The 24,788-nt window shown below is 33.3% G+C and overlaps 2 protein-coding genes across 6 annotated transcripts; both read left to right on the forward strand.

The window, feature by feature from the left end:
- The first annotated feature begins 99 nt into the window (after positions 1-99).
- Positions 100-15,313, forward strand: LOC107410264 (ubiquitin C-terminal hydrolase 12). Of its 2 annotated transcripts, none has more exons than XM_048468159.2 (32): positions 100-346; positions 707-776; positions 1,090-1,240; positions 1,338-1,495; positions 2,750-3,015; positions 3,101-3,319; positions 3,427-3,535; positions 3,668-3,783; positions 5,011-5,109; positions 6,480-6,589; positions 7,139-7,213; positions 7,982-8,060; positions 8,162-8,308; positions 8,489-8,569; positions 8,673-8,792; positions 8,874-8,996; positions 9,726-9,803; positions 9,892-9,980; positions 10,058-10,166; positions 10,582-10,650; positions 10,727-10,837; positions 11,270-11,325; positions 11,468-11,645; positions 11,726-11,827; positions 11,911-11,982; positions 12,132-12,197; positions 12,408-12,473; positions 12,696-12,782; positions 12,902-13,018; positions 13,344-13,418; positions 13,551-13,637; positions 14,752-15,313. In XM_048468159.2, exons 1-32 carry the CDS (start codon positions 317-319, stop codon positions 14,791-14,793), a joined length of 3,357 nt encoding a protein of 1,118 aa, XP_048324116.2. In that variant the 5' UTR covers positions 100-316; the 3' UTR covers positions 14,794-15,313. The 2 variants fall into 2 exon arrangements, with proteins under 2 accessions (XP_048324116.2, XP_060668258.1); XM_060812275.1 differs by lacking the exon at positions 14,752-15,313 and adding an exon at positions 13,762-14,063.
- A 3,609-nt stretch (positions 15,314-18,922) lies between these two features.
- LOC107410259 (carboxylesterase 15) lies at positions 18,923-23,417 on the forward strand. 4 transcript variants are annotated; one of them, XM_016017669.4, is made up of 4 exons: positions 18,923-19,337; positions 19,520-19,556; positions 20,825-20,908; positions 21,158-21,432. In XM_016017669.4, the coding sequence occupies exons 1-4, from the start codon at positions 19,011-19,013 to the stop codon at positions 21,208-21,210; spliced, it is 501 nt and encodes a 166-aa protein (XP_015873155.3). In that variant the 5' UTR covers positions 18,923-19,010; the 3' UTR covers positions 21,211-21,432. The 4 variants fall into 4 exon arrangements, with proteins under 4 accessions (XP_015873155.3, XP_048324895.1, XP_048324894.1 ...); XM_048468938.2 differs by adding an exon at positions 22,923-23,417 and having other exon boundaries at positions 19,234-19,337; positions 20,821-22,691; XM_048468937.2 differs by adding an exon at positions 22,923-23,417 and having other exon boundaries at positions 19,310-19,337; positions 20,825-22,691.
- The last annotated feature ends 1,371 nt before the right edge of the window (positions 23,418-24,788 follow it).

Consider the following 24,788-nt stretch of genomic DNA (forward strand, 5'->3'; position numbering starts at 1 on the left):
AATGGCACTCTGTTTGACGTCGCTTTTGACCCGTCGAAACATCTGCAAAGGAAGCGAAATTACAAAAAACCCCATTCACTATATAAAGACCAAGACCTCCCTTCTTTTCCCCTTCTTCCTTCTTCCTTCTCTCTCTCTATCCCACCAGCTTTTTCTGGTGATCCCTCTGCACTCTCTCTTTCACTGTCTCTTTCTCTTCTCGGTCCAATTCTTCGTACCTTTTTTGAGGGCATTCAATTTCCAATTCCATTTTTTCTTCTTCCAAAAACTACAAAGAGAAAAGAAGCAAAATTCCGAACTTTTTCAATCTTCCACCATGACTGTGATGACTCCTGCTCCTATCGATGTAATCTCTCTCTCTCTCTCTCTCTCTCTCTTATGCATTATTTATATATATATTGTATATACTGTGTCTATATGTGTATGGAGCTTTGTTTGTTGTGTTAATTTGGTTGTTTGCTTCTGGGATTGTGATTTGTTAATTGAGGGATTCTGCTTCACAGTGGCGTAGTCTAGGGCTTTCGATTTTAGTTCCTAGCATTACCAGTTTTACTCAATTTTTGCTGTTTTTGGTTTGCAATATTCTTTTTTTCTTTTTTTCTTTTTTGTGGGAGATTTTTTTAGGGTTTTATTGGAACCAGTGAAAGGTTTGGTCTTTGTTGTTGGATCCATGACGTTCTGATTACTTGGCGGTGTTTTGTTGCAGCGGCCAGAGGACGAGGAGATGCTCGTCCCACACTCGGATTTGGCTGAGAACAATCACCAACCCATGGACGGTATGTTTCCTTTTGCCCTTTTTTTTTTTTTTTTTCTTTTTTAATTGTTTTTGGTCCGTGAGCATTTTTATTGTCTGTTATTTAATAATTTGTTTTTATTGTTTTGATCCAATCGACTTTTGTTAATAAGATTAATTGTTGGTTGCCAAGTAAATGTAGGAAAATCCAAGGAGCTTACTTACTAGAATACCCTTCTTGACTTCCAAATTCATTCATGTTCTTCAAAGATTGCATTTTGTTTTTAAGTTTCAATTAAGGCTTGTATGCCTGAAGTTTTTACTTAATTTACTTTTGTTCCTTATGTAAACACTAGTTGTAGCACAAACAGAAACTGCTAACAGTGTGGACAATCAGCTGGTGGAGGATCCTCCATCATCGAGATTCACATGGAGAATTGATAACTTCTCCAGGTTGAATGTGAAGAAGCTTTATTCAGAATTTTTTGTCGTCGGTGGCTATAAATGGTATATTTTATTAACACATTTTTCATATTTGTTCTAGATATTTGCATATGCAACGTTCAGTTATTTATTTTTTCTTTGTTTTGCTTGGCTTTTTTAGGCGCGTGCTTATTTTTCCCAAGGGAAACAATGTGGACCATTTGTCGATGTACTTGGATGTAGCAGATTCAGCAAATTTGCCATATGGGTGGAGTAGGTATGCCCATTTTAGCTTGGGAGTGATCAATCAGATTCATAACAAGTATTCTGTGAGAAAAGGTACATCCATTAGTAGCAATATGTTACTTTTCTGCTGTAGTTTTTTATTCTTACTGGCCGAGGATTGTTTTATGACTTGAGTTATAATGTTCGGTGCTTTCTACTTTTTTCGTTTGATGTTTTATGCCATTTTATCTTCTCTAGAATTTAAGAAAATATTGAGGAATGTTTTCTTCTCATCAATAACCGAGCAACCTCAAATCTGAAATATACACTAACTGGTTATTATTTTTAGTCTGTTAAACTGAAACTCTTTACAATTGATTTTCTAGTATCTAAGAAAATGTTGGAAGAATGCCTTTTTAGAAAATCCTCCTACCTTTATTTTTTTGGCCTCCACATCCTCTTTTGCAAAGGAATATCCAAAATTTTTAAGGACATCCACTATCACAGTTTTTCAGCCAAGTGTACGTTTATATGTGTATTTGTATTTTAAAATTAAATAGTACTTGTTGAAGTTTGCAATTTGACAATCATAATTGTGTGTAAGAGCCAAAATAATTATTTGTTTTTCCTGCTTCTTTTGCAAGTTATATAAGCAACTGGTTTAACGGGTCTTTTGTAAATGTAAATTTTGAATGGGCAATTACTTATCAAAAGGGAAAAGCTTTGAACTGGCAACTATGAATCTGTTGATGGAATTTTGTCATATAAAATAATCCAGTGCGGATTTCAGTATACCTGTTGCCCTTAGCACTTTGATTTATCATGTTTATTTGAATAGGATAATAGGTTTAACATATCAAGTTGTATGTGTTAGATGTGTAATTGTTATCTTCTTTAGTCTATTTAAGGTTTCGATTGGTAATTTTATTATTATTATTATTATTATTATTATTGGTGTAGTATTTATTGGTGTATACTAGTTTTTACACGTAGTACTATGCTATGCTTTTGGTGCATAGTTAGTATACTCTTTGGTTTAAACTCAATAGTGAGTAAATTGGTGCTTTTATTATACACCTTTGGACTAGGCCCTTGTTTGGCCATGAAGTGACAAACTTTTTTTTGGTTTTAAAAACAAAATTTAGCAGTTTATTGTTTTTCACAACGTAAAGAAGTTTCAAGTAAATTTCCATACAAGGGCCAATTTCTTTTTGGGTTTCTTGAGAGTGACAATTAGATCTGTTGAAATAACTATTTTTGTCCCCTTTAGCTTATGTTTCCTTTCATAGTATATTGATTATAAACGTACATGGTTGTACGAGTGTACCCAAGATATTGTGATTACTTTATCCTAGTTGCATGGTGCAGATACACAACACCAGTTTAATGCTCGAGAAAGTGATTGGGGTTTCACATCCTTCATGCCTCTTAGTGAACTATATGATCCTAGTAGAGGATATCTTGTAAATGATACTCTTATAGTTGAAGCTGAGGTTCTTGTTCGTAAAGTTGTGGATTATTGGACATATGACTCAAAGAAGGAGACCGGTTATGTTGGGCTTAAGAACCAAGGAGCAACATGTTACATGAACTCCCTCCTTCAAACATTGTATCATATTCCTTATTTCAGGAAGGCAAACACTCTGCACCCTTTTATTTTTCTTATGGTTTTAGATTGGAGATGCGTAAAAGATTTAAGAGTCTTTGGTTCATTTTCAGGCTGTTTATCATATGCCAACAACTGAGAATGATTTGCCATCAGCAAGCATTCCTTTGGCATTGCAGAGTTTATTTTACAAGCTTCAGTACAGTGACAATAGTGTTGCAACAAAAGAGCTGACCAAGTCTTTTGGATGGGACACATATGATTCTTTTATGCAGCACGATGTTCAAGAACTTAATAGGGTTTTAAGTGAAAAACTAGAAGACAAGATGAAGGTAAAATATTTAGCTAAAAGAATTCGATTGTTGAGATTCTCCACTGTGGAAACTGTTTCGAAAGTTGTTTTTGTTTTTTTTGTTTTCTTTTTTTGACCTGTTCACAGGGAACTGTTGTAGAGGGAACTATACAGAAGTTATTTGAAGGGCACCATATGAATTATATCGAGTGCATCAATGTAGATTACAAATCTACAAGAAAGGAGTCATTTTATGGTATTTTTTTCTCCTTTAAATTTATTATTATATTCTGTATTTGTGTTCTTATCCATAGAGCTAAGGTTGAAATACCTATGTCTTTATTATCCTCTGTTGCATAGCTGATTTTATCATATATGTGGCCTGCAGACCTTCAGCTTGATGTCAAAGGCTGCCGTGATGTTTATGCTTCGTTTGATAAATATGTAGAAGTTGAGCGTCTTGAGGGTGACAACAAATACCATGCTGAACAATTTGGACTGCAGGTCAGTTTTTCTATTTTGTTTCTTGACCAGTGATCACAGTCGTATGCATTACAAATTCAGGTGCCCAGTTAATCTGCTTATTAATTTAGTGAAGTAATGAAATATAAAGGGCTTGTTTTGTTTGAGTTTGCACTTGCTCAAATTTATTGTTTGTGACCAGACTTGTGAATTGTGACAATCTTAGTTGAGTTAAGAGTTATTGATTTGTTCATTCCCCTTGGATGTTGATCCACAAGGTTCCCATTTTTTGTGCGTCTGTAAGCTGAATCCCCAAAATAGCCAATGCCTATGTCAAGAAAAAATATACAAATTCTTAGAGATCATTAACATCAACTTAAGAAGTCACTCTGGAATAAAATATGGGGACAATTATTGTATCTGGGCAAGAGAAAATAATACTAGGGGTAGAGAGATGAAAATTCTATGAAACCATCAAATCAATTCCGATGTGAGAAGCTAAGGAATGAATGGTATAATTCTTAGCTGTTGGCAACCAACTAAGTCTCGAAATAATAAAGATAAAGATAAAAATTGTTCTCTCCTTACATCCTCGCAATAAGTGGAATTCCATTTTCCTACCTTCCACTTTGTACAGCTTAGAAGAGAGAATAACCTGGAGATATTAGTATCCAAGGCCACTTATATACTTTCTTGTCAGTATAATGGAATCCAAATTGTTTGAATGGAGACCAGAAGACTTGTAATTACCCTACACCTCAGAGAGCCCACATTGTATCGGTGTAATACCCAAATGCTATTCATATCCCTTATCCCTTTAAAGAATTGACTTATTGTTTGTTTCTTTGTTGTCATATTTTCATGGCTTATTTGTGTTGCATGTATTAAATCTTGATGTTGGGGATCAACAATGCATTGGTTATTTGTAGTATTTAGGAGCTGAGTTAAGACTTGCATAAGGAGCCTCTCTTTTTTTTTTTCTTTTCTTTTTTGATAAGAAACAAAACTTAAAACTGTCGCCCGGGCGGAGTAGTTCCTGAATGGATGAGAGGTGTACATGAAAAGTTATATAATAATAATAATAATAATAATAAAGCCCAAAAAAACGAAAAGAAACATCTTATCAATATAAGTTAATTGTTGAAAATCAAAAACATGATCTTTTCATTGATTTACTTATTTTGCCTCTGGATGTAGTTGTTGCTAAATTATCACTTTATGGGCTATATTTGATTAGATGACTGTTTTAAACATTTCATATTGTTTCAGGATGCTAAGAAGGGTGTGCTGTTCATTGACTTTCCTCCCGTTCTTCAACTTCAGTTGAAACGATTTGAGTATGACTTTATGCGGGACACTATGGTGAAGGTCAGAATCCTTTTAGCTATTATTGCTTGTTAGTTCTTTGTTGTTACCCTGGTATATGATTAGCATTATTAACTGTTTAAATCTAATATGTTCAATTTAAATTTGAAAGAAATTAAAGAGTAGTTGAAGGTATATAGATGTGCTACTACTAGCGGATAGAATTAAGTTTTTGGGCTTTCTGGTGACATCACTTCTTAGGAGTTGAAGGAGATCTCTACTTTCACGATTCACTCGAATTGGGAGAATGTTGTAAATGTGGTTACATTATTGCACTTTTGATAGAGGAGTACTCATCCTCTTTCTGTTATGTGTAGACTATTCTACTAAAAAAATTTATACTTCCTATCAAAAAGAGAATTTTTTTTTTTTTTTTTTAACTTGAAACAAGTCCTAATTGTACCCTAATCATCTCTAACTTAACTAAGAATGGGCCGTAGTTTCTGCAAATTATAAATTATGACTTATAAGAAGTTTATTATCAGAGCTTATCATGGTTTGAAAAATATTTCATAACAAACTTTAAGGTTCCAATATCCTGCCCAAGAACATTGTTAATTAGATCTCACTAATGATGCCTTTAATAAATTTGACATTATAAATAATGGTTATATTTAGGGTTAATAACATTTAAGTCCCTTGCCCTTTCATATGGTCCAAATTTAGAAATCCCAGTAGGACTTCTAAGTGGATCCATAAAGAAGTTAGGTTCTCCAGAAACCTTCTGAAGGGTGTAAAGTATAATGATCCTGCAATTATCAGTTGACCTGTTTGTGGGAAATCTGCTTGGATGACTTTATTATCTGCTGCAATTTGTGTTCTCTTACCTGCCAAATCTTACATCAGTATATGTTTGCTTTAATGGTAATTGAGCATTAATGATTTGTTTCAAGGTCTCTTTGCATCATTGTTGTTGGTGGTGGTGCTGTTGCTGCTATTGCTGTTGCTATAATGCGAAACTTTTACTAACCTGCCCTAAGTTTCACATGATTATAGAAAATCACTACTGGCTTCCTTACTCCAAAGATAAACTGTTTAGATTCATAAATTAGAACTTATTGTGGTTAACAATAAGAGAGCACCAAACGAATGGTGGCTTCAGTAATTATGCCAAATCTTAAGTGAGGTTAATTGCAGTTATCTCTTAACATTTCTAAGCATTATTTTTATGGTGATTTTTACGGTTACTTGTTATCGGTTATTATATAATAATGAACATAGCTGATAGGTAATAGAAATTGCCTATAATTTGTGATGTTTTAACTTTATCACTTACTTTTGATAGAATGATGAAATTCTCATCCTTTGGATAACAGACCTAATCAGTTATTCTTTCCATGACATGAATGATAATATTGGTTTTCCTTGTGTAGATTAATGACCGTTATGAATTCCCAATGCAACTTGACCTTGATAGGGAGAATGGTAAATATTTATCTCCTGATGCCGATAGGAGTGTCCGCAATCTTTACACACTTCACAGGTATATCTTTAATGTCAATGTAACTGCTATTTTAACATAGAATCCTAACTCTTTTTATCTAGCCCAATCACCTTGCAGAGAATCCTGATTTCTCACATAGTAAATATGGTTGCATTATATCTGGTGGTCTACTGTGATTGAATCTATTTTACTGCATTATTCATGCTTGTATGGAACCAATTTTTGCATCTTTTTCCTCATTATGTACCATGTAAATAATATACTACTGTCTGTCAATCAACATCCTGTTGTTGATTGGCAGTCTCTGTGGCAAATTTTTGTTGTCATTTGTCATCTGACTTACCTTTTGTGGAACATTTGTTGAAAAAGTACACATTTGTACCCAATTTTATGTGTTGAAATATATATTATGTTTTCATATAATCTTAGACTTATGTGATCATTTTTACGAATCTAGATTTTGTATTTAATTTCAGGTCTCGCAAACTTCATGATGTGTTATTGATTCCTTGCTTTTTAGACCTTCAACTATAATTTGTCTATGATGTATTTGGGATATAGTACTTATGCACTTATGGTTGTTTACAGTGTATTGGTACACAGTGGTGGGGTGCATGGTGGACATTATTATGCCTTTATCAGGCCAACCCTATCTGAACAGTGGTAAGCATCATGTTCTCAGTTGTGTGGCATCTTGTCTCCTTGCATATGCAAAATGCAGTGTAAAAACACACTGACTTGGATGCATATTAGCAAACCTTAATTCAAAATTGGATTTAATGATTTGCTGCATGCACCCAAAATTTGTTCGCAATATTTTTGTTTGAAGCAGCAAATTTCAGATTGAAAGAAGCATAACGTTTTTATGAGAAAAATGAAAAACTATGTACGCATGATTAAATAAAAGATGTGTATACTTCTGAAATAGGAGAGCAACCACTGGTCCCAGGTTACATGCATCTGCAACTGTAGACTGAATGTTTTTAGAATCATGACAAATAACATCAAGTATCTTAGTATGATAACTTCAGAACTAACATCTTTTTTTTATATCTATGTCTGCACTGTTCCATGGCTATGTGTGTGTGAAGGTAGCTGTTATTGACAAATTGCCATTATTTGGGCCAACTACTTTTTTCTTTCCTGCTTTACAGAATGCCTAAGGAAGAGGCTTGCCTTATCTGAGCACTTGAACTGGAAGTTTCAGTTTCAGTTTTGCTGCTTGTCTGCTTGTAATATGCAATTCCTGTAGTATAGGACATATTATCCAATCATTAAAAAAAAAAAATGTATTAGAGTTTTTGTCCAAAAGCAATGCTCAAATTTTGTAATTGTTATGAATGAGCATTAAACAAAGCGTATTGTAATCCTAGCAAATGATGCATGTTTTATATTTATATTGTATGCGATTGTTATCTCTGTGATTTCCAGGTACAAATTTGATGATGAGAGGGTAACAAAAGAGGATATGAAGAGGGCACTAGAGGAGCAGTATGGTGGTGAGGAAGAGGTATGCTTTTTTCTGAGACGCATGTAGCTTTATTTTTTCGTTTATTCTTTATTTGGTTTAAGTGCTTCCCCTCTATTATTCACTTGCTTATGACTTGGCAGTTACCGCAGACGAATCCTGGATTTAATAATACTCCTTTCAAATTTACAAAATACTCAAATGCATACATGCTGGTATATATTCGTGAAAGCGACATGGATAAAATAATTTGCAATGTGGATGAGAAGGACATTGCTGAGCATCTTAGGGTAAGACACTGTTATGCAAATTAGTTGTGCTTTCCTTGTTGGCCACAAAGTGTGCCAAATGAGTTGATTTCATATTTAAACCCAAGCTTGGTTCGCTCAATTGGTTGTGTCTGTTTTTATCTCTTTTTAAATGCGTTGAGCACTAGGGTATAATTCTTTGGAATCTAACTGAATTTTCAGGAGAGGTTGAAGAAAGAGCAAGAAGAAAAGGAGCACAAGAAGAAAGAAAAAGCAGAGGCACATCTGTATACTATTATAAAGGTTGAGTGGTTCAACCTTTCCTTTATTTTAAAGTGATCAATTTATATGCCTGACTATTTGAGCATGAATGAATAGTGGTGGTGAATGTATAATATGCCTTCAGGTTGCCCGAAATGAGGACCTTGTGGAGCAAATTGGAAAGGATGTATATTTTGATCTTGTGGATCATGACAAAGTTAGGAGTTTTCGTATTCAAAAGCAAATGCCATTTAACCTTTTTAAGGTAAACTTTCAGCAATTTCTTGGCCCTTATTCCAGAAGAATGTTATCCACTTTTATTCACTTGTAATAGTGGTACTTGTAGGAGGAGGTTGCAAAAGAATTTTGTATTCCTGTGCAATTTCAGCGCTTTTGGCTGTGGGCAAAGCGTCAAAACCATACCTATCGTCCAAACCGGCCTTTGACACCCATGGAGGAAACACAATCAGTAATTATTTTTTAATGATAATTTTTCTTATCTACTTGGCTATCTCTATTTTGCTAGTTTTTTTCCGATAAGCCGATAATGCATAGCATACCTTTATCCATCTATTCTGTCTTTTTCACATTCTATTCATGATATTTGCTTGTAACTTTATGAAAAAAAAAAAAAAAAAAATTTATGTCTTTTTTTCAGCCTATGATTTTTTATTTTTTATTTTATTTTTTTATTCTTGGTTGAATGCTTGTTCATCTTTGGGTTGCTGGATAATGTTATAAGGTCTTTCTACTGGTGAACTGTGTGGTAGTTTTCCACTAGTTGTCTGAGGACTGCTCTGCTTTGGGTTCTTATGGCTTCTCTAAGTTTGAATGGTTTGTGACGGAATGACCGAGGAGTGTTATTATTTAGAAAGATTTCGTTCTTTGCTTGTTTTGAATTCATTGCTACAAAATTGATTTTTCTTGTGTAACTGGTTGGTTTGAAGTTCAACAATAATGCATAAAAGTTTTCAGTTTGGATTTGTCTTTTTCTAGCATTGTGAGTCCTTGGCTTCACTCCTAATGGAGACTGACCCTTTTGCATTTCCCCTTTTTTTTTCTTTTTTTTTCCACTCAAAATCTGCACAGAGTACAAAAGAGTCTTAGTTGTTCCATGCTTCTTTGTCTTTCCTTCTCACACAAATGCTTCTTCATATCTTTGTGCATTTCCCAATATAATAATTTCATTTTGTTGTAGGTTGGACAATTGAGGGAAGTGTCTAATAAGGTTCACAATGCAGAATTAAAATTGTTTCTAGAAATGGAACTTGGGCTGGTAATGTTGTTTCAAAATTTAGCTTTTTCATGTCAAACACAGATGGTTATCATGGCTGTGGTTTAAATTTTTTTGAATAATCATTCAGGACTTACGCCCTGTTGCTCCATCTGACAAGACAAAGGATGATATATTGCTTTTCTTCAAGCTCTATGATCCAGAGAAAGAAGAACTACGGTGCTGAACTGCTTCTTACTTTCCCTTTTTTAGGGCATATCACATGAAGTCTGACTGAGTTTTCTTCATGATATTAGTTATGTTGGAAGACTTTTTGTGAGGAGTACCGGTACTCCTGTTGACATTTTAACAAAATTGAATGAAATGGCTGGCTATGCCCCTGATGAAGAAATCGATCTTTATGAGGTTAGTATTTCTATCACGTTTTTACCAGTTATGGTGTCATTTCAATGTGCTAGTTCTCAGTTTACATGTTACACGTCTGCCTAAAAGCTAGGCATGTTTATCTGAAGCATCCAATTATTGTATGGCATTTTCTAGAAGATCCAATGTTATTCATTTTCTAAGTTTTTCCTACCCAATTCAAGCCGATTTAAACTAGCATCTTAATCCAGTCCAATTGAGGTTGGTTTGGATTGGTTATTTTAATCTGTTTAGGTTGTAAATTGAATTAAACTTCTTAGACATTTTGCATAATGTTTATTGAAAGAATCCATGAAACCTAGTTTGCAGTCCATATAAGGGCAATTGTACTTAAATTTTTTAATGATAAGTGTTAGATAGAGTCCATATGATGGATGCATTTCTATTTTCTGTTCAGGAAATTAAGTTTGAGCCCACTGTAATGTGTGAACCAATTGATAAGAAATACACATTTCGAGCTAGCCAGGTATGTGCTATACGCTTTCGTCTTCAAGGAGTTTGTATGGCTTGTTAGTTTTCTGACTTGTTTTCTTCTTATGCAGCTTGAAGATGGAGACATTGTTTGCTTTCAAAAATCCCCTCCAATTGAAAATGACAAGCAGTTCCGGTATCCGGATGTTCCTTCGTTTTTGGACTATGTACATAATCGCCAAGTAAGTCCTGATGCTTTAACAAATATTTGGTGGCAACTATGTATTCTTATTAACTGAGCCATCTCTATTTTGGGCTTTATTTAGGTTGGGTGCTAATGTTACCTTTTCATTTTGAATATGAATATGACTTGTTTACCATACTAGTTTACACAGCATAAGTTGTAATGTCTATGACTTATTGCGTCATCTGGTAGGGTTGTGTAAGTTATTTCTTTCACGTTTGACAATGTTGAGTATGAAGGTTCTTATTCTCTGGAAGTTTCTGAACTTGACTGCATCATTTAGATTTACATAAATTAGTACCATGGCATTAAGTAGAGATATTTTTACGGTTCCCATTCTTGTGTTTGAACTTATTCAAATAAATCAATGCAGGTGGTACATTTGCATCCTGATGTTTTTTAACGGTTGCATTGTTATCATGTATCCCAGGTTGTTCACTTTCGGTCACTCGATAAACCCAAAGAAGATGATTTCTGTCTGGAAATGTATGTCTAGTACTTTGGTTGAGGTTTATCATAATTTTTGAGGAAGTATTTTTGTTCAGCATTTGTCCCTTATATGAATGAACAAAATGTTGAATGGTTTTAGCATTATTATCTTATAATATTTTTCCATTTAAATGTGAAGGTCAAAACTTTATACTTATGATGATGTTGTCGAACGAGTAGCTCAACAACTTAGTTTGGATGATCCATCCAAAATCAGACTTACATCACATAATTGTTATTCTCAACAGCCCAAACCCCAGCCTATTAAATATCGTGGGTTGGAACGTTTGTCTGATATGCTAGTCCACTACAATCAGGTAAGAATAACACAGATTTAGTTAATATGTACTGTTGAAACCTAATGATCTAACCATTTTTTTTCTAACAATTGTGGCAGACTTCAGATATATTATACTACGAAGTTCTAGACATTCCTCTTCCAGAATTACAAGGTTTGAAAACTCTGAAGGTTGCATTCCATTATGCTACTAAGGATGAAGTGAGTATGCTGTTCAAATTCCATTAAGTTAGTGTCTGTAAATTTGTTTGTGCTATGACATTTGTGTCTTTTTTTTTTACCAGGTGATTGTTCATACTATAAGACTGCCAAAACAGAGCACTGTAGGAGATGTTATTTGTGATCTTAAAACAAAGGTAATATTTCAGCCTCTTTGTGTTGTAGCCATTATTCTTATCCACTAATTGAAGCCTTTTTCCCTTGGTGTTTATTTACAATGTTTGTGCTATTTCAACATGCGAAATTTTGCAAGACTTAACCAGAATTTGGTCTACTTTTGCAACAGGTTGAATTATCTCATCCTGATGCTGAACTTAGGTTGCTTGAAGTTTTTTATCACAAGATATACAAGGTATAGACTTGATCTTGGAATGGTAGTTATTATTCTTTCTACCATCTCTTTGAAGTAATAAATAAAGGATTGATTAGTATACTAAATTATTTTTTCATTAGCACTAACTTTCAGTAGAGTTTTTATTAGTAGACTTACTTTCAGTATTAGTTTATTAGCATGTTCAGTCATTTATATATTCCCATCTAATCCTGTATAACATGTTTGCAGGTTTTCCCCCACAATGAAAAGATTGAGAACATAAATGACCAATACTGGACGTTAAGGGCTGAAGAGGTCTCTCTCTCTCTCTCTTACTTGTTCCTCTCTCTCTCTCTCTCTCTCTCTCTCTCTCTCTCTCTCTCTCTCTAACTTTAAAAGTTTTGAAATGTGCTATTGCAATTTATTGATTGGTAAGATTTTTGTGAAGTTAACTTTTAATTGTTGATTTAGTTCTCCTTTTTTGTGGTTTATTGGTTTTGTTGATGCTGGTTGTTGGTTTGTTATTCAATGTCACAGATACCTGAGGAAGAGAAAAATCTTAGTCCACAAGACCGAGTCATTCATGTCTACCATTTTACTAAAGACACAACTCAGAACCAAATGGTCAGTGACCATGACTAAGGCTCCAAAGTTCCTCTTCTTATGATGTTTGCGTCTTTTCCTGTACTGTGTTCATTTGACATAATATCATGTTTTCCCCAAATTGCTTTTGTTTTTTGTAGCAAATTCAAAACTTTGGTGAACCTTTTTTCTTTGTCATACATGAGGGTGAAACTTTGGCTGAGATTAAAGTTCGAATCCAAAAGAAACTACAGGTTCCAGATGAGGAGTTTGCCAAGGTATCTTAATGGCCACATTATAATCATATTCTCGTATACTCATAATTTCGTCTGAAAATTGTACACCACTAGACCTTGTAGCCATGTCCTCCCCCATTGAGGTCTGGGGTTGAACTCATAGGAGGAATGGGCTTTGAGTAGGAAAGGTCATCCCCCTTTATTTAGCCTTCAAATATGGTTCAATCAAAAAGGGGAGGAAAAAAAATTGAGAAAGATAGGAATAGTTTCCCATAAAGCAACTTTTCTGCTGAATGTTTTGCCTTGATATCATTTTGAAAAGCATTTGATGAAACCTGATCGTTTTAAATCTTGGTTTTTTGGCCAGTGGAAGTTCGCATTTCTTTCATTAGGTCGTCCAGAGTACCTTCAGGACTATGACGTTGTGTCTAATCGTTTTCAGGTTTGTTATTATAATTGTTAAATACTTTCTTATCGTTTCTTCGTTTTCAGGTTTGTTATTATAATTGTTAAATACTTTCTTATCGTTTCTTCTTGTCGCAATTACAATGTTTCCTTGTTCCTCTGCCCATAGAGAAGAGACGTTTATGGTGCCTGGGAGCAATATCTTGGACTGGAACACTCTGATAGTGCTCCTAAAAGAGCGTATACAGCTAACCAGGTGAAGTACCCTAGTTCTTTTGAAGAATATCTATAATAATTCTCCAACTCATTGATTTTTGGCTGGAGCCCCAAAAAAAAAAAAAAAACACTTTTTGATTTTTGGAGCTCAATGGTGTGCCTAGGCTAAACTGAGTCCATGAAAGGAGGAGGAGGAGGAGGAGGAGGGGGGGTAGGGAAGAGGTTTTAGGAAAAGTAATGCTTTATTCTGTTATCAGAAGTACGTTGTCTGTTATTTTTGCATTTGTACTACTTTTTTTCCTTTTTTTCTTTTTTTTTCTTTTCTTTTTTTTGTTTTTTGTTAATAAATTGTTATGCACATGTGAGGCTCCAAAATATCCTTTATTAAGGAACAGGCCACAGGCCTACGTGTAACTACTATACACTATTATTAACTTAAAATGCATAGTTGACCTACTTCCTGACAGTTTAAAGCCTTTGGGAAGAGTAATAATTTGACATGGTAACATGTCAAGGCTAGTAACTTGGAGGGAATGTTAATTAATCATTCTGTTCACCAAATTTTTATCACTTTTCCATCCTATACCAAGTGAAAGAAACACTTCCTTTCCATTATACCAAATATGAGGACGAATGGTAGCTCTGACTTTCAGGCATTCGCAGCTTTCTTATCCTATCTACCCTTTACCTTTCCTCCTCTCTACCACATAATGCATCGTAAAAAGTTTACACTTAGTCACCTACAGGTATTATATTCACTTTACATGTTCTTCATTTTCTGGTGTTTGATTATATATTTACAAAGTTTTATTAGTTTGATTACTATCTATTAGTTGAAATTTTTGAAAAACCTCGAAAATACATTTGGAATTAATTGTATGTTGGTCAATAATTTTACTATTTGTTAAATCCTAAAACATCCGTCGATACTTTTTGTTAATTTGGAGTGCTGACATATCTGTTTCTACCTATATTTTCTCATCCTTGAAGAGTATTTTGGGGGTCTTGTTTTGTTTTGCTGCGTTCTATATTCCTCTGATCTAATTTGTTGTAGTATTTTTTTTTTTTTTTCCCCTTGCGATTTAATTTTGTAAGGATGGACAAGCTTTTAGACTTACATGGACATTAACGTTGGACATTAACATTCTTTGCAGAATCGTCACAATTTTGAGAAGCCAGTAAAAATCTACAACTAGGAAATAGAATGAGATAGATGAATTTTTTGATGGCATTAAATGAAATATCAGAATTTTCCACATGATATGGCTGCAAAATGTGGAACAACGATGAAAGGTGACCTTAATGCCCTCAAATGAAGTCAGCATTTTGAGATGTCATAAAGTTTTGGTGGTTGTAATTATTTATCCTGATCTGATGGGGGTAAAGAGACTTCACTAAATTAGTGTGTATTTTCAACAATTGAAAAACACCCCTCTTGAGCTTTTACAACGTTTTCTAATGGAGGTTCCTCTTTGGGTAACAAGTCATTGTTCTCCATCTCCTGTTCAATGCAGTGTAAACGGTACATAAATGAGGCTTTTGGAGTTTGGACTCGTGAGAGAATGTATAGAGGGTATAGTTTGTTGACTTTTGTTTTGATTTTTGTTTGTGTTTGCTTCATTTTAACAAAATATTGGGGGGGTGTCACAATTAGATAGTTGTAAAAGATACTGATCAGGCTTTGCCTTTGAAATTACCATAACAACTTTTTCTTTCTGGGTGGTCAAGTAACTATTGAATTATTATTTTATCCTTCATTTAATATAATATAACATACCTGAAAAAAAAAATGAAAAAAAAAAAAGGTATTTAATAGCCTTTGAATTCAAGATGTTTAAGCGTCAGTTAAAACACCATATCTATGGTACCAAACTTTTCTAAAGCTTGCCATAAAATTTAGGTAGTCATAAACACTGGGGATTGTATGCTTATCCATATGTACTGTTTTCCGTGGGTTCAGATTATCCTACAATGGAAGCTTTATAGATATACAAATTTTTAAAAATTTATGAGGTAGGTGAACATAAACTTTTTTAATATAACAGCATATGATATATATATATATATTCTGGGTTATAAAATGGTCTTCTAAGCAATTTGTGAAACTTTCTACCAAAAAGGACAAAGCAATTTGTCACACCAACGCCAAACATGTCGATTCCACTTTTTTATTTTAATTTTTTAAGCAATGCTAATATTCGATTTCCTTGGTACATATAAGTTATGTATTTTTTTTTTTTTTAATCGAATATATATGTCTATGTTTGAAGACACCAAAGAAATTGTGAGCCACGATCTTTCTCAATCCCATTTTATTTTTATATTTAAGGAAAAATAACTTGGATGCCACATGGATCCCTCATAAACCAAAAATAATTTAATGCAATCTCCTTTAATCCTTATTAAATTTTATTTTTATATTTCAATATCACATGCACTTTTTTTTTATTAAAAAAAAAAAACATTTTAACATTTTTAAATGTAAAAAAGTGCATGTGATATTGAAATTAAATAACACCAAGACATTCACCAAATAAATAAATAAATTCACAAGGCTCTTTATTCGCCCATTTTACTCTTCACCGGCTTTGGTGCGTCTTTTGACGCCCGAACTTTACTGGCTATTGTCATTGTTCTTGCCACCATTGCTCCCTCTCTCTGTAAGAAGCCAAAGTACCACCATTTGCATATCTGTTTGAAATCTGTATACATGAGCCTACAATAATGGTTGGTTATAAGAGCTCGCTTGACTGTTAACTCTATTGTTGAGGTAAAGTAACATTATTGGAAGTTAGGCCTTGGAATAAAGCTGTAATTAAGAGGTATTTGACTTATTTAGAAGGAAAATGAACAAAGTTTTGTGGCGCACCATTCAGTCCTTCGTGAGTCCTTAAATTGAGCCTTCAGTTGGTTTTCCGCAAAATGGATCAATTTATAATAACAATGTGCTGGCAAACGTGTTGTATATTGTTCTTGTACTCCCTGCAGGACCTGATATTAGATGTTTTATCATCTTTCTGTTTCTTTAGTTCCCCCTGTAATTTTTGGTTAGAGGGTTTATAGAATGTGGCTCTTTATCCTTTTACATCTGATGATTCCTATGTTCTTCACACCACGCAGTGTGGATAATTGTTGTTACGCCTCAATGGGACATATAGCTAATTAATATAGTCATGATATTAAGCTTACTGAAATGTTGACAACTTGATACTTCCCTGAAAATCCTTCTAAGATATGGATGGAAATAGTCCTTGTTACGGTGAAATGGAATATTTCTATGTTTTTAAGTTTGGGCTGGTTTGTGGACAACTATAAGTGGGGTTTTTGAATATTAATTTTGTGGTTGCTAAGTTGCTATTTAATTAGTGCTTGCTTTGTCAATGGTTGAACAATTGTCTTAGTACCATGCGTTGTTTTATCCCCTATACATACGATCTAAGACTTTTATATTTTTTAAATTTAAAAATTAACGTAATCGAATATCATCTGTTTGAATTCATGTAAATTAATTAAATTTTAAATTTTTTAAAAAAAATAATAAAAATAGTTACAACAATTCTATTATTTGCATTAATTGGTGAACATGTAACTTACTCGTAGATGGGAGAAAATTAATATGAAAGATCATTATGTTATCTTTGAGAAGCATATTGGCAATGAGTATTCATAAATATTTGGTTTGCAATACATGTAAAGTAGTTATGGTCTTGTTTCAGTTTGTTCATATAATCAACTACCCGTGTTGTGTTAGGATTTTCAAATTTTGTTTGGGTTCCTAATGCATTAGGTTAATGGTACAAGATGCAAAAATAAATAAATAAATGAAGCATACAATCAACATTGAAGAGGAGAGAAAAGCTTGATCCATGAACATACTATAGCAACCAATTCAATCTTCTAACTCGAACATAATGTCTCACAATTAACATTGAAGAGGAGAGAAAAGCTTGATCCATGAACATACTATGGCAACCAATTCAATCTTCTAACTCGAACATCCATATCTACCAAGGACTTGAATGTCTCACTGTTCTGTCATGTAATTAGGGTCATCATCCGTGTCATCTCTATTGTCATCACGTCCTCTTTATCTTTTTATGGGACGTATTTGGGTCTTCATATATGTTATTTACACGTTTACCCATCTTATCATCCCCTGTCTCACTATAGTTGGAATATGGAAAATCAAAGGAAAATTGAAAATAATATGAATTCCCAAAATTTAATGAGAGAATATTATTAGATTAAGGGAGAGGAATACACAGTTTGAGGAAGCCAAGAAAAGAAAGAGTGTAGGATTGAGTTTGGTTCATACACAATTGTTTTTTATATAATAGAAGTCTTGCATCAATTGACCCAAAAAAAAAAAAAAAAAAGAAAACTCTTTTTTGTTTTGGCAAATGACCCCAAAAAACAAAAAAAAAAAAAAAAAAAAAAAACTCTTGCATGATTAACAGTATAGAAAGAGATAATAGAATGGAAAAGAAGGGAATACATAGCCTAAGCCAAGAAAAAATCTAGACATAATTGAGTGGAAAAAATAGTTATTATTATGAAATTTTTTTAATGAAGGCTTTGACATATTGTCTTTACGTGATTTGCATCAAAATCGTTTGTTTTTATTTCTTTCAATTTAAATTATACTGCTCCATAGAATTAATAGAGTTGCATAAAATAAAATAAAAATAAAAATAATAAAAACTCAACATATCTGTAAACAATATTTTTCAGTTTGATTTTTATGAAAAATAATTATTAATAGTTTAATTAAATTAAAAATATTATGATATTTGGTTACTGTTCCTTTAGAGTTAGAGCTCTTATAAAATAAGTAATTATTAATCTTTGTATCGTGAGGATATTCAAAAAATAAATTGTTCGACATTTTTTATTTAAAAAATGTTTTTAAAAGAAATTATAAATATTTTAAAAAAATAGTGCACCACCGTACTTTTTAATATCATTTTTTTTTATGGAAAAACAATTTGGTTGCCTTGGATTTTGTTAAAATTAAATGGATTTTCCTTAAATAAAAAATAATTATGATGCAACCTCGTTTAATTAATGTATTAATGTGTTACATTTTTGAACGAATATTTATTTCTTTTAACTCATTTTCCAATAAAACGCTTAAGCAAATTTTATTTTATTAGTTTTTATCCATAAACATTACTATTATAGTTTGAAATAATTCCTAGGATCTTACCAAAATCTTTTCGGAAAAGGAGGCATTGAAAATCAGAAATCCAAAAACAAAACCCAAAAAAAAAAAAAAATAAAAAAAACAATAATAAAAATAGAAATAAGAAATAAGAAATAAGAAATAAGAAATAAGAAATAAAAAGTAAAAAGAAAAAACACCGCAAAAACAGGGGTGAGCTCCGACTCCACATATTCTTTGTTCTTGCTATCCATGGCTACACTCTCCTGCTACTATCTTCCTCTGTCTTCTTCTCTTTCTTCTTCTTCTTCTTCATCTTCTACAGCATCAGTCTCTGCTACTCATTCTCTTTCACCACAGCACCCACTGAGACCCGAAATTCCGCTTCTGTCCCGCTGCTCTGCTGCGGTTAGAAGACCCAAATTCGTAATTCAACATACAAGAATTCAACATACAAGGCTCTTTATCCACCCCATTTTACTCTTCACTGGCTTTGATACCTCTTGGGACACACAAACTTTTCTTGCCACCATCAGTGTTCTTGCAACCATTGGGCTTTCCCTTTTTCTTGGTTTTAAGGTAAACATCTCTCTGCTTTCCTTTTGAATTGTGGGTTTCGATTCTATTTGATGAAATTCTGTTAATTTATTTATTTTGAGAAAGAAAAAAAATGGAGCTTTTGACTGATGACATTTTATAAGCTAAGTGTGATGGGTTTTTTTGTGGATAATTGGTGGGTGGGTGGGTGTTATTTTTTGCAGGGAGATCCAGTGCCTTGTGAACGGTGTGCTGGCAATGGTAATTGCTTTCTCTAGATTCTTGGTTCACTGATTGAGTTGGATTCTGAAAGTTAGTACTTTTAGAAACTCAATTTTATTGTAAGACATGTTTGGTTTTGAATGGCATTTTTTGTTAAACCTCGTTGTTTAGTTTTTTACTCTCTGTTCATCTGTAGCTGATAGTGATTTGTCTTTTATTAGCTTATATTTGCTTGCTGATTTTTCTTACAGATACGATAACTTTAAAGTATAGTGTTGCCAACAATTATTAGTATGATGATGGTATTTGAAGAACAATACCACAATTCAGTTTAGAGGCTAGAATGAAATAAAAACAGACTTAGAAGCTGAAGTACCCTTTATTTAGGAATATATATATATATATATGTCTGAATCTTTTTACATAAGCCTAGAATAATAGTTGGTTATGATAGTCACTTGGATTTTACCTCTAATACTAGAGGTAAAGTAACATTATTACCAGTTAGGCATTGGAAAAAGCCATAAAAATGTTAGGGCTTGCAACTTACTGACGTATCAGTGACTCTAAAGCTGGAGTTTAGAGGTATATGACTTTTCTAAAAGAAAATGAACCGAGTATCTTGGACCTTTAACTAGTCCTTTCTGATTACCTTATAGTGGGTTTTTCAAGTTGCAAAATGGATCAATTTACATTAACAACTGTGCTGGCAAATGTGTTGTATTATTGTTCTTGTTACTGAAGTACGTTAGAGTAGATGTTTGTTTTATCATCTTTCTGCTTCTTCAGTTTTCTCTATAATATTTGACAATAGGGTTCATAAAATTATGGCACTTTATTCTTTATATCTGATGATCTTCAATGCATTCTTCTGAGCATGTAGCATGGACAGCCATTGCTGTACCTGAATGGGAAACATAACTAATTAGTACCATATTCTTGAAGGTTGAGCTTACTGAAATGTTTGATGTCAAATCATGATACTTCTTGTAAATCATATTTATCAGGAAGGTTTTCAATATCGTTTCTCCTGAATCTATCTAATTGTATAACATTTTAGTTATTCTCAATCTGGCCTTATGTCTGTTTCATCAATGCAACTTACCTTGATTTATTGCTGTTTTTTCACAATATTGATATATATAAGTTCAGCTTGGTGAAAACCATTTGGTTAAAATCCCCCACACACTCTGTCCTGATTCGTCAATGTGGTCTACCCTGCTATTTCTCTTTCTGTTGTTGTAATTCTCTAATCAGTGTTCAAAGGATAATAGCTGATATATTCAGTACAACTTTTTGGAAGGCAGGCGGGACAAAGTGTGTTTTCTGTAACAATGGTAAGATGAAGCAAGAGGCAAGATTGGTTGACTGTAAGGTGTGCAAGGGTGCAGGTATTAGTTTCTAATGTGCATGTATTTTTCTTTCCCTGTAATTTGCTGAGACAGCAATACTACTTTTTATACTCTCTAAAATACTAGTAATCCATATATTTTGTTTATACAATGAATAAAAGATAAAATTAATTATACAAAAAGGTCCGAATACTTGTTTCCCTCAAGTTTATATACAATATTTATTTTCTTGTTCATTCAGTTCAACTTTTCATTACTTTTTCTGTCAAATGAATTCTTCGTATGTAGGATTGATAATCTGCAAGAAATGCCAAGGTTCTGGATATTCTCGACGACTATGAACTTGTTTTGAGAATTTTCATTTTCCCTGCTGTAAATCCTCCATTTTCGATTTGTGTTGAGTTTTCTGTATTATAATGTATAACTAGTGTCCTTGAATCCTTTTTCTTGTTTATACATTCTTTTTGTCCAATTTCTGTTTTTTTTTTTTTTTACTAAAATCATTGTGCTTAACGGAAAAGAACGAAGGAATGACTAAGTGATTATTTTGATTGTGATGTTTATCTGTAGTTATCTATATCCTTAGTTTAGTACATAATTTGCTCTTGGTCAGCGGTGGTTGTATTATAATTATATGAGCATATCAGAATCATCTTGTTTCGGTAAACTATTAATAATAAAACAACATATATATTATGACAAAATGTATGACGGAAAATTCCATTACAATTTTTTATATTTAGATATCAGTTAATTAATTTGGTGGTATTTCACTTTCGGTCTTAGTTGTAATCTTTAATTATTATTTTAGGATATAACTAGAAAATATCTCCGATCCTTTTTCTTTTGGATCAATTTTGTTTCTTCAAACTTTTGTTTCAAATATCAATCTAAATATCATCATTAAATTATGACGTGATATACAACGTCATCCTCCATAACCAAGATGCATGTATGATTACACCAACTACATGCCACCATTCACGCCAAATTCCCCACCACCTCCCTCGTCTTACATACATACATACATCATCCATCCATACATGCATACATATAAATACATATATATATATATATATATATATATATGTATTGCTTCCTCCTTGTTCGTCAACATTTGAGTCAAGTGTATAGTATACAAACAAACGATGGCCTCCACTGGCAGTACTAGTAGTCCGTACGAAGTAGACGAATGCCGAGGCGTCCTCCGCATATACAGCGACGGCTCCATCCGACGCTCTTCCAAGCCAAGCTTCGACGTCCCCGTCCACGACGACGGTTCAGTCGCTTGGAAAGACGTCGTTTTCGACGCCGCACGTGACCTCCACCTCCGCCTCTATAAACCTGTCTCTTCCCCTTCTTCTAAGCTTCCCGTCTTCTTCTACATCCACGGCGGCGGCTTCTGCATCGGCTCCCGCACCTGGCCCAACTGCCAGAACTACTGCTTCCGTCTCGCTTTGGACCTCCAAGCCGTCATCGTTGCGCCTGACTATCGGCTTGCGCCGGAGAATCGGCTCCCGGCTGCTATTGACGACGGGTTTACGGCTGTCAAGTGGCTGCATAAGCAAGCTGTGTCTCAAGAACCGGACACGTGGCTGACTGACGTGGCTGATTTTGGGAATGTGTTTGTTTCTGGGGATTCCGCGGGTGGGAATATTGCTCATCATCTGGCGGTTCGACTCCGGGCCGGATCTCCGGAATTGGATCCGGTTCGGGTAAGGGGTTATGTGCTTTTGGCTCCGTTCTTTGGTGGGACCGTCAGGACCAAGGCGGAGGCTGAGGGACCCAAGGATGCTTTTCTCAATTGGGAACTCATTGACAGGTTGGGCATTACTTGTTTCCCAGTTTTGTTCATTCTTTTATTTATATTTTACTTGGTTTATTTATTTATTTGTTGTTCTATTTTCTCATTTCTGATTATATAATTGTATGTTTTACATCTAGAAACATACTCACACTTGAATAATTTGAACTAACTTTGTAATAAGAAGGGTTTCAAAGGCAAAATTTTGGTTAATTTTTTTATGCTAATCGACTGGAAAAAATTGGGTAGGTTTTGGAGGCTATCCATACCAATTGGAGAAACTACTGATCATCCAATAGTGAACCCATTTGGACCGTTAAGCCCTAGCCTTGAAGAAGTGGCTCTTGATCCAATCCTAGTGGTGGTTGGAGGAAGTGACCTTTTGAAAGACAGAGTCGAAGACTATGCAACCAGGCTTAAAACTTGGGGAAAGAAAGTGGAATACGTGGAATTTGAAGGAAAGCAACACGGTTTCTTCACCATTGATCCTAATTCTGAAGCATCAAATAAGTTGATGCAGATCATCAAACACTTTGTCGCTCAATATTCAGCCTAATATTGCTCTTCGATATCAATTGCTTAATTGGAGGGTTGAATGCTTTTCCAAAGAAGCATGCTCTTTATGTTTGGCTTCATGTTATGCTTATTTATCATCAAAAAGTATGTAATTCTTATGTTTGCCTTCATGTCATTAATATGATATTATCCTTCACTAAATGTGATCAAATCATTTAATTTTGTTTCTCTGAACTTGTTTGAACCAAATGTTTATTGTAAGTTAACTCTATACGGCTCATGAACAAATTCTAAACGTTCCTATCATAAAGAATTTTGGCCTTTGGTGTTCAGGAATTAAAGATATTTGAATAAAAACTAACTTCAAGGAAAGAGCCAAAATGGGATATCTCATGTCTCCGTTAAACATGGCTTTATTTTAACTTATGATCTACAAGCAATTAAAAGACGTTTAATATGCACCGCGAGTCACATTAGAATTTAAACGAATACTAACAATAAGATTCTTGATAATAGTTTGTCTAATTTTGTTCTAAAGTCAAATGCAATTTGGAATTTGCGTTTTAAGCCAACCATGGAGTATATATATATATATATATATATATATGCACACTAAAAATTCCAATACCTCTAGTAATAGCACTTTATGCAACCTTTTGTGGTGGGTCAATAGATTTGGAAACTCATTTAACAAAAGCAAAGTTGTATATTGGTTATATAAGCCTCATACCCTTCATGTTTCGTACATGAAACATATATTTCCTCTCTCAATTTATCCACCCATATATTTCCTATAATTTTGATCGTAAATGTTAAAATTCCAATATCCGAAAAAGATGAAATTTGAGACTCAATATTTTTTTATCTATGCTATAAATGAGAATTTGATTTCTAACTGTTCATTTTGGTTTAAAAACGGCACTTCTGACTTCACCATACCGTTAGTCCTTTTTTGTCCATGTGTCAAAAGCTTATTGCACCCCTCCACTACTTTGTTTTTCATCAAACTATTAGTTTTGGTTTTATTATATAAATGTTCTTGCTTTTAAAATTTACACGTCACTGAAGTTTTTATTTATTTAATTTTCAATAAATAGTAAAAGTATTAAAGTAAAGTTGATCCATTAATTTGTACAATTTTTAGCTTCAAAACTACAAAATAGTCCTTTTATTTTTTAAATGCTCTTGCTTTTAAAGAATTTACCATGTTATTGAATTTTCTTTATTTGATTTTCAATTAACAATAAGGGTATTGAGGTAAATTTAGATCATTAAATTGTCCGATTTTCAAACTTCTAAAATTACAAAATAATCTTTTTTTTTATAATCGATATGTGATTGACGAAATGAAGAATAGGTTAGATATCTAATTGCTTCATGCCAAATTATATAATTATCACTTGCTTTTTAATATGTAAAAGAAGAGAAAAAGGTTAGGAAGGACTAAAATTGTTTTATATATTTATTTATTTTTGGTTTTCGGATCATTGCTTACTAGAAATTTATAGTTTTAACTCTTACCATCTTAATTTATAAAGTATTCTTTAATATAACTTGTAAATTTTATGAATTAATAAAATTATGTTTTCTTATTTGTTT

Source organism: Ziziphus jujuba, chromosome 10, assembly GCF_031755915.1.
Source record: "Ziziphus jujuba cultivar Dongzao chromosome 10, ASM3175591v1".
NCBI classification, from domain to species: Eukaryota; Viridiplantae; Streptophyta; class Magnoliopsida; order Rosales; family Rhamnaceae; genus Ziziphus; species Ziziphus jujuba.